The sequence below is a fragment of the Bison bison genome, unplaced genomic scaffold, assembly GCF_000754665.1.
Source record: "Bison bison bison isolate TAMUID 2011002044 unplaced genomic scaffold, Bison_UMD1.0 scf7180017864040, whole genome shotgun sequence".
NCBI lineage: Eukaryota > Metazoa > Chordata > Mammalia > Artiodactyla > Bovidae > Bison > Bison bison.
The window spans coordinates 6,839,626-6,858,528 of NW_011494612.1; the positions used below are offsets into that span (position 1 = coordinate 6,839,626).

The following is an 18,903-nucleotide window of genomic DNA, read 5'->3' on the forward strand; positions in this document are numbered from 1 at the left end:
GAGAAATATCAATAACCTCAGATATGCAGATGACACCACCTTTATGGCAGAAAGTGAAGAGGAACTAAAGTGCCTTTTGATGAAAGTCAAAGAGGAGAGTTAAAAAGCTGGCTTAAAACTCAATATTCAAAAAATGAAGATCACGGCATCTGGTCCCATCACTTCATGGCAAATAGATGGGGAAACAACGGAAACAGCGACAAACATTTTTCTTGGGCTCCAAAATCACTTCGGACTGTGACTGCAGCCATGAAATTAAAAGACGCTTACTCCTTGGAAGAAAAGCTATGACAAACATAGACAGCATATTAAAAAGCAGAGACGTTACTTTGCCAACAAAGATCCATCTAGTCAAAGCTGTGGTTTTTCCAGTAGTCATGTATGGATGTGAGAGGTGGACCATAAAGAAAGCTGAGCACTGAAGAATTAATGCTTTTTAACTGTGGAGTTGGAGAAGACTCCTGAGAGTCCCTTGGACTGCAAGAAGATCCAACCAGTCCATCCTAAGGGAAATCAGTCCTGAATATTCATTGGAAGGACTGATGCTGAAGCTCCAGTACTTTGGCCACCTGATGCAAAGAAGTGACTCATTGGAAAAGACCCTGATGGTGGGAAAGATTGAAGGCAGGAGGAGAAGGGGATGACAGAGGATGAAATGTTTGGATGGCATCACTGACTCAATGGACATGAGTTTGGGTAAACTCCGGGAGTTGGTGATGGACAGGGAGGCCTGGTGTGCTGCAGTCCACGGGGTCGCAGAGTTGGACCTGACTGAGCGACAGAACCAAACTTAACTGAAATTTAGAAAAGAATATCACACAATCTTTGTTTTTCATTTTCCCTAAACATTAAGTGGTTTCTGGTCAATTTACAAAGGGTAAGTGAGGTAAAATAATCTGTATTAGATAACTCAGGGTAGTTGGTGCTCAAATGAACAGACCAGCTCTGCTGAGATGGAAGAATTAGTTTCGTATTCAGGTTGCGCTCTTGATGCAGCTTGTTCTCTGGGAAACGTGGAGTCTTCGTCACTAAGAAGATTGGATATATGGAGAATCTGGCTAAGTGAAACTGTCAGAAGCACCAGAAAAGCACCTGCAAAAATGTGAACTATTGAGTATAGATCAGCTGACTCATCTCTATGTAGGAGGGACTGCTTATTTTCATGAAGCTACGTATCTGTAAAATAAAATTTGAGCTCTCTGGACATAAAGTAGAAAGCACAGGTACCACCATCATCAATATTTTCTGTTGGACACCTCAACATAGCCACAGTCAACAGATTGTGGATGAACTTTTTAAAGCAATTTGGAAAAAAGAAAAGTCATAGAGATTTTAAAACTTTTTTAGAAATACGCAAATTTGCCAAGGTTCTCTTATCACCTTTCCCTAAGTTTCATTTCCTCTCCATTTTCCAGTGTCTATGTCATTTCTCTGCCCTTTGTCCATAACAAAATGTTCTGACATTTTGGGTTAGAGCAAAATCTCATTTCTAAAGGTCCCAGTTGTTCACTGCGAGATGGGACCATGTCAGTTTTATATGACTTCCTTTTAGTGCTCAGTCTCAGAGTTTAGTTTCTCCAGTCCCTTCATAATGCCAGCACTTTGTCACTACTTCTTTCCCAATCATTTTCTGAGCTTTATCTTGTACTTCTTTTAATACCGATACCTCTGTCTTGGAAGTTATCCACAAATTCACATCAGCAAGAAAATAGCAAAAGGCAGCAGCTTTTGCAGCTAACTTATCATTATTGCCCCCCCCATAAATAATAAAAGTTTCCACTTTTAAAAGCATAGTGTATTTTGATTTTTGCATTTGATGTGTGAGAAAGCTATATGTATAATGAATCTTTGTATAAAAAATTGTATTTTCCTTTTGACCTTCGTTATAATGTCAGAGCTGTAGATGCAAGTGAAAAAAATTGGTTTTCATTCCTAATTTTCCCTTTAGGCTGCTGGGCTACTTCTCCAAACCAATCTTGGTATGTTTTCTCTCATAACCCATTTGTAAAATGTGAAAAAATTAATAACTACATAAGATTTTTATATGTAGTTTATTTTTATTTCACTTGAAATTCTTATTGTTTCTGAAGTTTTATGTTTAATCAGCTGTATTGTATTTATTCTGGGCAAGTTCCTTAATTCCATCCCTAACAAAGTAGATTTGAGACAAACAGGAAAGATATTATTTCCTTCAATATTTGTTAGATTCACAGTTAGTGAAATAACATATTGTCGCTATAATGCCCTGAATTTCTGGGGCCTGGAGTAGGATTATTTTTCCCCTTCTTTGAGAATTTTAACTCTAGGCATGGGATAAGGTTTGAATTTATACTATACCTAGATGCCCAGGAAATCTCAGCTCCAGAAACAAAGGCTCTCGCATTGGTAGGACTCTCTAGTGTTTGGAAAAATCAAAAGAAATCCCTGGAAGGAAACAAAGTCAACCCAAACTCTACTGGATTCTCATATGTAAAGCCACACTAAATAGTGGCTTGCACCCAAGAGTAAATAACATACACGTTACTATCTACAGTGAGTGAGAGATGGTGGGGTATCATAGAAAAATAGTTGGTCTTTGTCCCCAGTTTCTGGCATAGAGCTTCTATGATGCTTGGAATTTCCTGAGTGGTAACGGATAATAGGAGTGTCTTTTGTTCTAATGAGGTGACTCTTGACAGACCCCAGAGAGCTTATGCCAGGATGGGGGCTAGTCTCAAGAAAGACCAAGCCTTGACTGGAAACTTGGAACTTTCAGCCTCATTCGTCATGCTCTGGGGAGACAGGCTGGAGATTGAGTTAATCACCAGTGGCCAATGATTACACCAATCATGATGAAACCTCCATAAACCCCCCAGATGATGGGGTGCGGAGAGCTTCTGGGTTAGTGCAGTTCAGTGAGGTACTGGGAGAGTGGTGCACCCAGAGAGAGCTTGGGAGCTCCCTGAACACACACACACACACACCTCTACATACCTTACTTTGCCCTGTTTTTCCATACGATGTTACCAAAAAAACCCAAATGAACTTTTTGGCAAACCCGATATCTCTTCAGTTTGGCTGTTCTTGAGTTGTATCCTTATGATAAACTAGTAAGTAAAGCACTTCCTGAGTACTATAAGTCATCCTGGAAAATTATAAGACCTAAATTTGGGGTGGTGGGAACCCCCAATTTATAACTTCTTGATTAGAAGTATAGGAGACCTGGAACTTGTGACTGGCATCTGAAGTTGAGGGGACAGTCTTGTAGGATAGATCCCTTAGTCTGTGAGGTCTGTATTGACTCTGGATAATTAGTACCAAAGTTGAATTATTAAAAGCCCAGTTGGTGGCTGAGAGTTAGAGCACTGGTACAGAAAACACCAACATATTTGGTGTCAAAAGTGTTGTGAGGAAAAGGCAATCCTATATTTGTGGTCAGAAGTGAGATTTGCTAAAATGGTTTTGGCTCATGGAAACATGTGGTTTGGGAAGAAAAAGGATGATAGAGTGGAGGGTGAGAAGTCTTTGATTCCTGGGTGGCCACTCGTGGTGTGCAACTGCAATTGTGCTGTGATCAGTTACTAAAGATAAGAGTTACCCATTGTAGCGATGAACCCAACGCCTGGGAAGCTGATTCACTGAATGCATTAAGAAATACAAACTAACAAGAGAAAAGCAAAATGTACAATCTTGATTATCATTACCTGTTACAGCTAAAATGAAATTAAAAGAGAGTTCTGAATTGGATTAACATTTACAGTCCATGGGGTTCCAAAAAATGGGACATGACTGAGTGACTAACACTCATTCAGATTCAAAATGGATGGCATAGAGAGACAAAGAAATAGAAAATATAAGGAACGGCTTCGGTGATAACGGAAAATTGGATGAATAGAGGTAACAAACGTCCAGCTAAAATTCTTCAATGAAAGAATAGCAAGGAGTAAGGATTAGTACTTTTTTTTTAATGTTGACAATTTTTCAGATTATATGAATTTTTCAGAATATATGAATACATGACTCCTTAGATTATGGAGCATGGTGACTTCCAGGTGAGGACAGTGTTTATGTTGGTAGGAGGTAGGGAATGGTTGGGGATTTTTCAGAGGCCAGTAGAGGATACCTGGAGAGCTAGCAGCGTTTTTTTGTTTGTTTGTTTGTTTTACTTTATTTATTCTGTAACAATTAGTTTAGCTGAGCATTTGTTTTGTGTAAATTTAAATGTCTGTGATATTTCACAATAAAAATGATTTAAAGAATAAATGAGAAAAGATGAATAACTTGGCTGAGGGGACTTTCCTGGTGGTCCAGTGGTTAAAAAATTGTGCTTCTAATGCAGAGGGCCCGGGTTCAATCCCTTGTCTGGTAACTAAGATCCCACATACCAATGTGGCATGGCCAAAAAGTAAATTAAAAAAAAAAGAATAACAAATAACTTGGATGGGGCTCTATTTTAGGTGTGAAAAGCAGTGATTATCTCTGGACCACAAGATCATCAAGAAAAGCTCCTGCCTAAAAGGTGTAAGGTAACTGAGCCAAGTATTAAAGCATAAGTAAATAGGACCTGAATGCCAAATATGTAAAACTGAAGGAAAAAAAAAGGATAATACTGCAAAATAGAAATTTCCAATTCTGCACACAACCGATTTGTAGAGTTTAAAATTAAGAACACAGAGACATTGTTTTACATAATTGAGAGTTCAGTCTTTAGGGATTTTAATGCTCAGATGCATGATTCATTAGATAGCAGTGCCTAACGATTAACTATGATATTACAGAGTGGCTAGATTAGACAACATAAGTAAGTGTTTCAGGAAAAATAAAATCTTAACATGAATATTTACCTCACTGCTCCTTTACCTGCTGAAATGAGCTCAGTTTATTTTGAAATTATTGTGGAGCTTTTTTTTTTTTTTTTAATGTAGACTGAGGTAACTGGTGATGGATAAGAGCCTGAGAAACTGTTAAGGCTGCCAAGATTGATACAAGAAAGGGATTACTCTGTTCATGAAGGAATAAACTTGGGGAGTGTATTTGGAGAGCTTAGAGTGGGAAAAGAGACTTGGCGGGAAGCTGCCGTGTAAGTGTGTGCATGTGTACATTACAGGGTTTCTCTGAGCATGATGGATAAAATACCTCTGACATCTGCTTTCTGCCATGTATCTCATTCCAACCACAGCACCTTGCCCCAACACATTGGTTTTTCTTAAGAGGCTAGAGTAAAAACTTACATTACTTCCATTTATTTTTGAATTACTGACTGGTATTTCTTTAAATGAAACATTGTTTGTCTTCAGTCAGGTCCCATAAGAAAACACATTAAGCAGGATGCATTACACTTTCAGAGAGGTCCAGGAGAAATGCAATCATAGAAGGCAAGAGACAGTAGATGATGGAGACCAGAGGTGAACAATGTTGTAACCTGCTACTGCAAAGGATAAGTGGGCTGCTCACTGAGAAGTGTTTACTCTCATTAGACAGAATAGTGCTGGAACACCACTCTTCCCATTGGGGAGACCAACAGCTTAGTATTTTAAGAACAGAGACTTCTGCCCTGTATGTGAGGAATTTCTTTACTTTGGGAATGATTCTCTATTTCTACAAAGAATTCTTGTGGTACAAACATGAGATTATTTATCTTTATAACCAATCTGGCTGTAACACTTTCATAATAATATTGGACATGTAGGCTCTTTAGTTCCATAAACTTTTCCATTTGATAAAGTGAGTTAGAAAGAGGAGGAAAATAGTTTAATTTTGGAAGTTCTTTATCATGCTAAAATTATAGAAGAAGAAAGAATAAAATAAGGAATTTTAACTTCACATTTTAGAGAGCATAAGACTGTATTATCCTTACTGGTAAATGATGACTGAACAAGAACAAGGTTATAAATTTCAGTGAAAAGCAATTTTTAAAGGTCTATTTTAAAACAATATATTATTTCTCTGAACATACATATTTACTCTTGGGAATTAAATTACATTGGAAAGACAAAATATGACTCTATCCACCTAAGTGTTAAAGTAATTGATATCTGATCCAGAAAACTTTTCTATTAAACATTACTAAGCACAGATCCATTACTGAATATTTATTTATTTAGCAAATAAATCTTGATATTTTCATCAAGTGGAGACAGGATATGATTATTGTATTACTTTATTATTATTAAAATACAACCATGCAAGAATAAGAACTATAGAGAATTGCATTATTTCATTGGAATCTATGAATAAAAATCTCAAGCAAAATCTTTATAAATGAAAACATAATAATTCTAGGGTTAGTGAATTATTATTTGTTTTATATATGCTGACTACTCTGTATGAATCAAACTAGATTTTTCCTTAAATAAGAAAAATGGATAGCTACACTACTAAAATTCAGTAATGTTTTTCCTCCATGAGATGTAGTACAATATAGCTCTATTATAATATAGCTTTAAGATTTTGGTGGGTCTTACCACATTCCCCACATAGCAAAGAATGCACAGTGAATTCCTGAGGATATATAAGCCTGGTTGTGTGATGAGGCAGATTTGAATATTGACCCTCCCTTATCAGTCTTGTAGAGGTTATAAGGGCAATATAAATATGGTCTTAGTGCTTGCCACTGAGGGAGGCTTCCCTGGTGGCTCAATCAGTAAAGAATCCGCCTGCAATGTGGAAGACCTGGGTTCAATCTTTGGGTTGGGAAGATCCCCTGGAGAAGGACATGACATCCTACTCAAGTACTCTTGCCTGGAGAATTCCAAGGACAGGGGAGCCTGGTGGGCTACAATCCATGGGATTGCAAAGAGTCAGACATAACTGAGCAACTAAGCACAGCACTGAGGGTGAAGTGAGTTTTTCTCATAATAAATCACCAATTTAGTTGGTCTATTTAATAAAATATTAAAACTATTTAGACCTCTATGAATTTCAAAATGAGTTTTTTACAGTTTTTTCCCTTTGCAATTTATTTTTCATGTGAAAATCCCTGATAAGGGTGACTGTGAATTAGGGGTTAGCTAGAAAGAACACACTGCCTGGGGGATCTCTATAACGAATACTCTTCTTGCTTATCACCATCACCTCTGCCAGCTATTACTGGGCTCACAGCATTGTCACATGACCACAGAGTAATGAACTCAATACTGTGTGTGCTTGCTGAAGGTGACCTGGAGTTGGGCAGAGTTTCTGAGTTGGAGGTTTGTGTGCCAGCCTCTGCTGGGAGAGCTAAATGTATTAGTCTCCAAGTTTTAAGGATAATACCTACTTATCCTGTAGAACTTTGATAAGTAGACTTTTTATCCAATATCTTCAAGGTACAGATTTTATGACCTTCATCTGTTGACTGCTGATTTAGATGACCTCTAAAACTCCTACTTGTGACCTCAGTTTTCCCTGCTGGAATGCAAACTGTGTAATTGTGTTCTGTCTCCTGTGGGGCATCTGTGTCTCTCCTGAAATGTTCCCTTTCTTTGAGTGGATACAAACACATATGTATGAGAACATCCACCTGTAGTTGTTCAAGGAAGGATGAGTGAATGGGAGGTAGAAGGGTATGTACACAAACTGAGTGTTTCTGAGAGTGAGTTTGACTGCACATAGGGGGATGTTTATTCTTTCTCCATTGAGTTCACATGAATTTATTGTGTACACTGTAGATGGAGTAGGAAAGCATCTACTAGTTATGATGTAAGGTAGTCTGTTAGAGTTAAGTCACCTGATTTAACAGAGAATCTCCAAATCTCAGTGATCTGAGACAAGAGAATTTTTTTTTTTTAATTTGTGTAGGTATTCAGTGGGTTGCCTTCCATATGGTCATTCAGGGATCTAAGTTTCTTTTGCCTCGTAGCTTCTTTAGTTCTGCAGTTCTACCCACTCAGTCAGTAGCAAGGGAAAGAGAATTCTATACGGCAGAAGTTTATAGGTCAGGCCTGCGAGTGGCATATATTATTTCTATCCACATTCAAACACTGTCTGTTATTGAGTCACCAACCTCACTGAAGTGTAAAGAAAGCTGGAAATGTCTTCTGGTTATGCATGTAGGGGGAAAAGAAAATAGTTTGGTAAACAACTAGCTAGTCTTTGCCACTTTTGATTAGGACTTCTAATCCCAAACTGCTCTTTCATCTGTTTTCTCCTCCACCATTCTTTTAATTAGAATCAGCCTTCCATTCCATAATTTGAGCTTAGGTTTTAATTGAAATATTCTTTAGAAGAGAGGAAAAATACAGTCCAACTTTCACCCTGAAGTATAAATAATTAAAGTCAGGTATATTGTAGCACTACCTAGTATATTGTCTGGAATATATGTACTTAATAAACGTTTGATGAATAAATAAGTAGCTGAATATACAACTCATCACCATTGTAGATCTTCTTGTCCTGAGGATCTTGGGATTCTGGAGCATGGAAAAAAGGATAAGAGAAATGGCAGAATAACACAGCAAGTTGGAGAGAGGACTAAAGTGACTTCCAGTCTCCAGGGGAGAAGAGGAAATCTCTAGAGTGGGATCTAGAATTAGCATTCTGGCAGGGAGAGGGGATCTTAGAAGGTAGCTCTTGTCTGGGCCAATTTGTGTTATAGGGTGGCTGATGTACATATAAAAAGAATCTGCACCAGAAAGCAGTATGGGGACTCATATAGGTGCCCTTGGGTGACCTGATGGGGTCACATAAAAGTGACCCCATCAGGTCCTGCTCAAACTAACAAAACTGTCTCAAGTTGCACTAGCCGTGTAATCAGCAGCTGTGCCAGCCTGCACCAGACTTTGGAAGAGGACTCTTTCCTCACATGCCCTCAGGCTTCTGGGCTTCCCTGATGGCTCAGCAGGTAAAGAATCCACCTGCAATACAGGAGATTAGATCCCTGGGTTGGGAAGACCTCTGAAGGAGGTTATGGCAACCCACTCCAGGATGTTAGCCTGAAGAATCTCATGGACAGAGGAGCCTGGCAGGCTACAGTGCGGTGGATCACAATGAGTTAGACACTACTGAGGTGACTGAGAACACACGCACAAGCAAGAGTGTTGAAATCAGAGTAGAAGGAGAAGAAAGTCCCATGGAAAGGGGGGGAAATGGTAAATTGGATCAGATAATTACTGAAGAGAATATAAATTTTAGAAATGATTGGATGGGATTGTGTCCCGTGGGGTGGGAGAGAATACATTTTTGGCTCTGGGCAGATCAAAGGCAAATGTGTAGGTTAAAAAAAATTCTTATGTTTGTACATATTTGCTGTGTAACTGTCCAGTTACACTGCATGACTACTTGTTGAAATAAGTAACTGAATACATTTTTGGCAACATAGAAGCTTCTTAAATTCTATCAAAGCAGATAAAAGGAGAATCCGGGGGCTTCCCAGGTCAATCAGTGGTAAAGAAATCCACAGCCAATGCAGGAGACACAAGGTGAGAATTTGATCCCTGGGTTGGCAAGATCTTCGGAGGAGGAGGAAATGACAGTCCACTTGACGATTCTTGCCTGGAAAATTCCATGGATAGAAGAGCCTGGTGGGCTACAGTCCATAGGGTTGCAAAGAGTCAGTCGTGACTGAGCATGCTCGCCACAACAAACCATTGTTCTTCTAGGCCCTATCTTTCTTTGTATGACTCACTGTCTAGCTACTGCCTTTAGCTACTGATACCTGCCCAAATCATCACTCTGCACCTCTTGTGAGAAATATACAGAAGCTAAAGACCACATCTGACCTCCTCTCTTCCTCACCTTGGGATTACCTGAGGGGAAAAGAAGACATGCCACTAAGACTCGCACATACAGTTAGTAATAGTGGATTCACCGTCACTCCAGCAATAGCTTTGGAGAGACCCTTTAATCAGTGCAACAGAGGCAAATAATGCATGTCATCAATGTAATAGTCTGTTAACCCAAAGTACCCATCATACAGAGCAAAGAACCCAACCAGTCCTTATGAAATTTAAAATTCAAGATTGCCTTCTCTACCTCCCTTTCTCCTTCAGAGACTGCGTCTTTTCTCTCTCTGTTCTCATACAGCACTGTCACAATCCAGCAATTAGTAATTATAAAATAATAGAAACAATCATCAGTAACTTATAATTATCTTCTCTTTCATAGTATAAGATTCTTTAGCATGAATCGCCTTGCCAACAAATCATAATTCATCTTGATAACAAGTTTGATGGAGTCACATGAGACATGAATCTGGCTCATTAATGTTATTATTGTTTTTAAATCTTCAGTGGCAACAGTGCTTCCTAAGTATTAATTAATCTTCATAACTTCTCTGTGAAGTAGGTTAAATATAACTAAATTTATTCTACCAGTAGAGAAATTGGCAAATCGGTGATCTCCTCAATGAATCTCTCTTCATTACCAATGGATCTGAGAGCAGATGTGGAAATAACTGAATCTTATTAATTTTCCATGATACTAGATTGACATAACTTGTGTGTGCTCTTGATTTCTCTCTTTTCCTCCCCAAAGCCCTCTGAAGATATCCATAACAAAATGATAAGTGGTTTATAACAATTGACAAAAATTGTGAGTTCTGAAATATTTTTATCTACTCTCTTAAAAATGCTCAAATTAAGTAAATTATCATCAGTGGTCATTATAGAGTGTGATTTCTTCTCTTTCTATGCCTTCAAATTTTCATTGTTCTTTAAGGTTTTACTGGTTATATTTTTAAAATATCTTTTTTTCTGAAGAGCTTGAGGCATTGTGGAAGAAACAGATTCCATAGGACCTAAAGTTAATGCTTTAGTCCCATCTTGGCTTCTATCAGATGGAAATAAGGTACCCCAATGATGGGGTACAATCCATGTCCATGCGACAACATGGATTCAAATCCAAGGCTCGCCGCCACTGATGTGGTTTTCTGCATATCTTTGGAAAAACTGTTTGTTTCTTCTGGTTACCGTTCTCATTTCTACCTGAGAATCATCTTAGTCACTTGAGTTATGAGAGTAACAAGAGATAATGAATGTTGAGTAGCTGGCACCTTAAAAGTGATCACTAATGGAGTGTTATTAATCATATAAATCAGTGATTTGACTCCAAAACCCTAGCAAAGGAACGCAGGGGGCTTAACAGGAAGATACAATATTAGGTGTATGTACTTAGAGATTTTGCTTAACATGGTAGTCATTGTTGATGGGCTTTTAATTTTGGAAGTAACAAAATGGTCTTTAATATTGTTTTGAGTCAATGATTTAAAGACAGTAAAATGGCTTTTACTGTCAAAAATGAAAGCTTTTGACAACTCTTAGTATCTTAGATAACTAGATATTTCTATCTCTGTTAGGGATTGGCTCTTAATTTAATACAAGAAAATTCTTAATTTAGAATAACATTTGGAACATGGTAGAAAGTATTAAATGAATAAAAGCAATTGGCTTCCAGAGACAAAAAGAGTGAAAAAGAACACCACAAGTGTTGTGTTCTTTGTATACATTTGACTATCCAGATCTCCTTTGGATACCAGTGGCTGAAGAACAATAAAAAAAAAAAAAAAAAAAAAGAGGCGCATTTGAGGTATGAGATAGATGGAGCTAGGAAAATAGAAAGAAAAGGGACTAGAGAAAAAATTTCTTCTTCAGGAAAATACTAGAATCACCTAGTCTACTGATGAAGGATATGAAAAAAGGTGACATTTTACACAAGTTACTCCTTCATTTTTTTTTTTTAAATCTTAGAGTTTCTAAGTGTTACCTCTCCTCTTAAAAAAAGAAACATGACTGATGACACAAGGGATATTACACCAGACCTATAAGGCTAGCTCTACATAAAACCTAGAAATAACTTTCTATTTCAACTCAGTTCAGTTCAGTTCAGTCGCTCAGTTGTGTCCGACTCTGTGACCCCATGAATCGCAGCATGCCAGGCCTCCCTGTTCATCACCAACTCCTAGAGCTCACCCAAACTACTGTGCATCGAATTGGTGATGCCATCCAGCCACCTCATCCTCTGTTATCCCCTTCTCCTCCTGCCCCCAATCCCTCCCAGCATCAGGGTCTTTTCAAATGAGCCAACTCTTCGCATGAAGTGGCCAAAGTATTGGAGTTTCAGTCTCAGCATCAGTCCTTCCAATGAACACCCAGGACTGATCTCCTTTAGGATGGACTGGTTGGATCTCCTTGCAGTCCAAGGGACTCTCAAGAGTCTTCTCCAACACCACAGTTTAAAAGCATCGATTCTTTGGTGCTCAGCCTTCTTCACAGTCCAACTCTCACATCCATATATGACCACTGGAAAAACCATAGCCTTTCAACTCAACAGATTAATAATAATAAAAAAAAAATCCTTAAAACAGAAATAACAAAAATCAGAAACATCCCTGTATTTGTTTTTTATGAAAATAAAGCATCAGCTGATACTTTGAAGATACTGATTCTTACCTGTGTAGATAAACTCCACATATGCAGGATGAATTTTTGTGAAAACTTCTTTTACTTTTTCTATTTTATCAGCTCTGATTTTTGTTGCAAATGGTGTGTACATAACTGAGAAAGATTCCGCTCTGGTGATGGCTTCCTCAATCATGGCCTAAGAGAAAGCAAATAACCCATTTGGCATCAATAACAATATATGACTTTTTAAGAATGTAAAAAAAAAATAATTACCTTTATGGATGATTTAAAAATCTATATACTGTACTGCAGAGATAACATTTTGGTCTTGAATATTCATTAGAATGAACTTTTAATTAGTTCTGGAAATACTATTTCATATTAGGAAAACCAATTAAATGGAGAAAGTTTGTAAACAGACACCTCTAAACTGAGCTTGCTTTAAGATAAAAATAAAAATTCTGTTTTCTGAGGTGTCATTTTTAACTTGGTCTGAAACATCAAATTCTTAAGCCTAATATAATTATCCTATGAACAGACACTGATGAGCAATTTGTTCTTTAAAAAAGTAATTAAAATATCTAGATTTAAGTATTGTCTATAAATAACCTGACAGGCTAGACAAACTATATTTTTCTTCTTCCAATACCTGGCAAAGTCTTTTGGAGGTATAAAAAAAAACCTTTCTCAATTCCCTCCTAGCAAAGCTTTCCTTCCCTGCAGATCACAATGGCTGAGCCATTTGAGATGGATTCAACTATTTAAGAATTTCTTTAAATTTTCTTTGTTCATGTATGGTACCATTCTTGATAAAGCTTGTCATCACCCAGAGCTTCCTGTTTTAACAAGGTCCATTACTATTTGAAACAGACCAAAAGGGAAGTTATGTGAAGTTTTAAAAAGGAATTATTCCTTTCCTACAACTTTTCCTTCTAACAAGCTTTGACAATTGAATAAAAAGTGGAACTGTCTATAGTTATCTCATTTTTCTGAAAATAGCATAAAAGAATATTATAAAAATTCATATATACTTACAGAAATAGTTTTTCCCCTGACAACTCAGAGTGTCAACAACCAATAAGGAAAAATAATAGATTTGAAGTTTCCAACAAAGAAAATCATTTAACAAACAGCAACTTTATTATTACCGGCATGCTGCTGCTGCTGCTAAGTCGCTTCAGTCATGTCCGACTCTGTGCGACCCCATAGACGGCAGTTCCCAGGCTCCCCCATCCCTGGGATTCTCCTGGCAAGAACACTGGAGTGGGTTGCCATTTCCTTCTCCAATGTGTGAAAGTGAAAAGTGAAAGTGAAGTCGCTCAGTCGTGTCGGACTCTTAGCGACCTCATGGACTGCAGCCTACCAGGCTCCTCTATCCATGGGATTTTCCAGGCAAGAGTACTGGAGTGGGGTGCCATTGCCTTCTCCGTATTACCAGCATGGTGTATTGTTAAACAAGTTTTAGGCTAATATTAAACTCAGTAAGGAATTGATTTTAAACTGAGAGACTTAATTTAATTTGTTGATATCCTACTTCATTCCTCAGTGACTCCAAATGGCCTCTATGATCAGTTTTCTAACTTTTACAACTTAAATTTGTTGTGGGGCAAATTTCTGAATGGCTGAAGGAAAGAACTTGTCCACAAGACTGTCCTTTCCAGGTTTGATGAACTGGAAGGGGAACAAAGAATATGATTGTGATGCCAAATCCAGAGCCAGCAACTCGATGGAGGGAGCCATGGATTATGAAGCAGTGGATTCTGAGGGTGCAGCAGGTCTGGATGCTGAGGCCTGGATGCGACGATGGAAGGCTTACAAAGGGCAATGCAGGCAGCAGGTCTGGAATTCAGAGACTTGGATTAAGAACTCAAGCTGTTTAGGTACCAGGTTCTGGTCTTCCAACAAAAAATAAATATCCTTTATATTGGGTAGGAGAATATTTTCTCCAACTTCGTGCTTCATTGTTTATTGCTGGAACGTGGAATATGCTGGAATATATTTATTGGTGCAACTAATTCTGGGATGGCCTGTCCAGACCAAGAAGGTAAGTAGTTGTACCTGGATTCGTGCGGAGTGAGGTGCTGAAGAAGGAAGTTGTTCTAGATCTCAGTTTGAAGGTGTTGATCTGCCTTCACTGCCTTTTGTAGGCTCCTAGTTCCTGTGTGAGTTTGCTAGGCCTGCCATAACAAAGTTTCATAGACTGGGTGGCTGAAACAACATAAATTTATTTTATCATAGTTCCAGTGGCTATAAGTCTGAGATCCAGGTGTCTGCAGGGTTGATTTCTTTTTAGACCTCTCTCTTTGGCTAGTAGATGGCCAGGTACCTTCTCCTGTGTCTTCACATGTTTTTCCCTCTGTGTGTGTCTGTATTCTAATCTCCTCTTACACTGGTCATATTGGATTGTTGTTGTTCAGTCACCCAGTCATGTCTGACCCTTTGTAACCCCATGGGCTACAGCACGCCAGGCCTCCCTGTCCCTCACCACTTTCTGGAGTTTGCCCAAATTCGTATCAATTGCATAGTGATGCCATCCAACCATCTCATCCTCCAATACCCTCTTCTCCTTCTGCCCTCTATCTTTCTCAGCATCAGGGATTTTTCCAAAGAGTTGGCTCTTTGCATCAGATGTCCAAAATACTGGAACTTCAGCTTCAGCATTAGCCCTTCCAATGAGTATTCAGGGTTGATTTCCTTTAAGGTTGACTGGTTTGATCTCCTTGCTGTCCAGGGAACTCTCAGGAGTCTTCCCCAGCACGACAGTTCGAAGGCATCAATTTTTGGCACTTAGCCTTCTTTATGAACCAACTCTCACATCCGTACATGACTACTGGAAAAACCGTAGCTTTGACTATACGGACCTTTGTTGGCAAAGTGATGTTTCTGCTTTTTAATATGCTGTCTAGGTTTGTCATAGCTTTTCTTCTAAGGAGCTAGCATCTTTTAATTTCATGGCTACAGCCTCCTTCTGCAATGATTTAGGAGTCCAATTCCCTGTCTATTTGCCATGAAGTGATGGGACTGGAAGCCATGATCTTAGCTTTTTGAATGTTGAGGTTTAAGCCAGCCTTTTCACTCTCCTCTTTCATCCTTATCAAGAGGCTTTTTAGTTCCTCTTCACTTTCTGCCATTAGAGTGGTATCATCTGCATATCTGAGGTTGTTGACGTTTCTCCCACCTATCTTGATTCCAGCTTACAACTCATCCAGCTGGGCATTTCTCATCATGTGCTAAGCGTATGAGTTAAACAAACAGGGAGACAACAGAGAGCCCTGTCGTACTCCTTGCCCAATTTTGAACCAGTCTGGTTCTAACTGTTGCTTTTTGATCAGCCAACAGGTTTCTCAGGAGATAGGTAAGATGGTCTGGTATTCCCATCTCTTTAAGAGCTTTCCACAGTTTGTTGTGATCCTCACAGTCAAAGGCTTTATATTGGATTAAATCCCATTTAAAGACCTCATTTTAACTTAATTACTTTTTTAAAGACCCTATTTGCAAATACAATCACCATCTACAGCCTGGGGTTAGGACTAGCGTATGAATTTTGCAGGGGACATGGTTCAGCCCATAACACTTCCTAACATCCAAATAGCCTTTCTGGCGGTCTCTCTGAATAGCTTGGTGAAGGATATGTTGCTTTAAATTCTGGATCAAATAATTTTAGTGAAGGTATTTAATCCTCTACTTTGCTTCCAGAAAGGTATTAACAGTATCCCAGTAAGGCCAAGACAGAAGAAAACATTCTCTCCATCCCATTTCTCTTTCAATTGCTGGCAGCTTAAGTGATGCTGGCAGAATAGCTTTGCCTTTAAGCCATCACACAGCAGGACAGGAAGACTCATGCCCAAGAGCCTACACCAGCTTTTGTTTTTGCAAGTGGCAGAAGAGCGGTTTTCACGACAGTTTGATCTGCTTGTTTAAGGCATTGTGCTCTTGGCTTAATGCTCAAGACATGTCATGTAGGCTTTCACAGTGTTCTTCACTCAGGAGGGTATATGCTGAAGTATATACCCTCCCTCTCTCTTCACTCAGAGTCAGTAGAACTGGGGTTCTTTTGTGGCTTCTGCTCTCCATCTTGAAGATGAGTAAAGAAGTGAGTGAGTGAGCAGAGTGTGTAAGAATAAAATTGAACTTTCAATGGAGACACTTTCTCAGATGAAATTACTACAGCCCCAAGAAGAAATAGTGCAATGTAATTTTAAATATATATTTACATATAAAGTTTTAAACACATATATTTAAAATATAAATGTACACACACATGTAACGTTTCTGGTATATTGTTGACTAATTTATTTGTGAAGTAGTCTAAGTCTAGAAAAATTTAGCTTTAAAATACTTATTATTATTATAATTATTATTATTTAAAATAGTAGGAATTTTTTATTGTTTTTGGTTGGGCACCAAAATATCAGGTTTTCATTTTGTGATGGCAGTAATAATTTAGAATTGGGCTTGTTTTTCATGAGCAATCTATGTCCATTTTTTTAAAAAATTATTTTATTGAAGTAGGTGACACTGGTGGTAAAGAATCTGCCTACAATGCAGGAGCTGTAGGAGATGTGAGTTTGATCCCTGGGTGGGAAGATCCCCTGGAGAATGAAATGGCAACCACTCCAGTATTCTTTCCTGGAAAATTCCATAGACAGAGGAGCCTGGAGGGTTACAGTCCATGGAGTCGCAAAGAGTGAGCAATGGCTTAGTGACTAAGTGCATAGTTGACTTACATTGTTGTATTTCTGCTCTACAGTAAAGTGATTCACTTATATATGTATATATACATATACATTTTTTTCCATTTTCTTTTCCACTGTGGTTTATCACAGGATATTGAATATAGTTCCCTGTGTTACACAGTAGGACCTTGCTGTTTATCCATTCACTATTATAATAGTTCACATCTGCTGATCCCAAACTCCCAATCCATTCCTCCCTGCACCTTCCTCCCCCAGCAATCACAGGTCTATTCTCTATGTGAGTCTGTTTCTGTTTCATAGATAAGTTCATATATTATTTATTTATTTTTGGCTGTGCTTTATTGCTGCATGAAGACAGCCATCTCTATTTTCTCTAGTTGTGGAGAGTAGAGGGCACCCTAGTTGCTGTGTGCAGGCTTCGTTCACTGTGGTGGCTTCTCTTGTTGCAAAGCATGGGCTCCAGGGTTCATGGACTTCAATAGTTGTGGCGTGTGGGCTCAGTACTTCTGCATCCTGGGCTCTGGGGCACAGATTCAATAGTTTTGGCACATGAGCTTAGTTCCTCCATAGCTGTGAGATCTTCCTGGACCAGGGATCGAACTCAAGTCTCTGGCATTGACAGGTGGATTTTTCACCACTGAGCCACCAGGGAAGTCCTGTGGCATATTTTAGATTCCAGATATTAGTGATATCATATGGTATTTGCTTTCTCTTTCTGACTTACTTCACTTACTATTACAATCTCTAGGTCCACTGATATTGCTGCAAAGGGCATTATTTCATTACTTTTTATGGCCAAGTAGTATTCCAAGGTATATACGTACCACATCTTCATCCATTCATCTGATGATGGACATTTAGTTTGTTTCCGTGTTGTGGCTGTTGTGAATAATGCTGCTATGAGCACAGGGATGGATGTATCTTTTTGAATTGTAGCTTTGCTTGGATATATGCCCAGGAGTGGGATTGCTAAATCATATGGCAACTTTTAGTTTTCTCCATGGTGGCTGCACCAATTTACTTTTCCACTAGCAGTCTAGAAGCGTTTTCTCTTCTCCATACCTTCATCGGTATTTATTGTTTGTAGATTTTAATGAATAATCGAATGTGGGTAAACTGAAGATTTTAAATGCAAAGATTTTTTTTTAAACTGGGATATTTTATAATAATGATAGATATTAAAATATAAATTTTAATTTACTTTTTACCACCAAAGATTTTCCTTGGTTTTGAAAATAAAGAGGTGAGAAATTGAAGCTTGTAAAAAAAAAAAAAAGTAAGTGCACTGAAAATGAAGGCAGATTTCAAATGGTCATTTTTAACTTGACAAAAATTTTATGCAATTGTGTCATTCTTTCCCAATGTATGAGGTTTTCTGATGTCAATAAATGTCTCACGTATGCAGAGAATGGGGAGCAGAATCAGTTTGCATGACCTGCTGTTGTGTGCATTGCTATTAGTTTTGCTTTCTTTGCTGCTACACAAAAATAAGCTTTGAAATTAGGTGTTCACATTTGACCAGACCACCTGACCTGCCTCTTGATAAATTTGTTTGCAGGTCAGGAAGCAACAGTTAGAACTGGACATGGAACAACAGACTGGTTCCAAATAGGAAAAGGAGTACGTCAAGGCTGTATATTGTCACCCTGTTTATTTAACTTATATGCAGAGTACATCATGAAAAATGCTGGACTGGAAGAAGCACAAGCTGGAATCAAGATTGCCGGGAGAAATATCAATAACCTCAGATATGCAGATGACACCACCCTTATGGCAGAAAGTGAAGAGGAACTCAAAAGCCTCTTGATGAAAGTGAAAGTGGAGTTGAAAGTGAAAAAGTTGGCTTAAAGCTCAACATTCAGAAAACGAAGATCATGGCATCTGGTCCCATCACTTCATGGGAAATAGAT

The 18,903-nt window shown here is 38.4% G+C and overlaps 1 protein-coding gene across 1 annotated transcript in view; it reads right to left on the reverse strand.

Moving 5' to 3' along the window:
- The window catches only part of SPATA16 (spermatogenesis associated 16), a 112,714-nt gene that overhangs the window by 58,029 nt on the left and 35,782 nt on the right, over positions 1-18,903 (reverse strand). Inside the window, exon 3 of the mRNA XM_010835281.1 lies at positions 12,345-12,492. Within this exon, the coding sequence (XP_010833583.1) occupies positions 12,345-12,492 (148 nt within the window). The remainder of the gene's footprint in view (positions 1-12,344; positions 12,493-18,903) is intronic.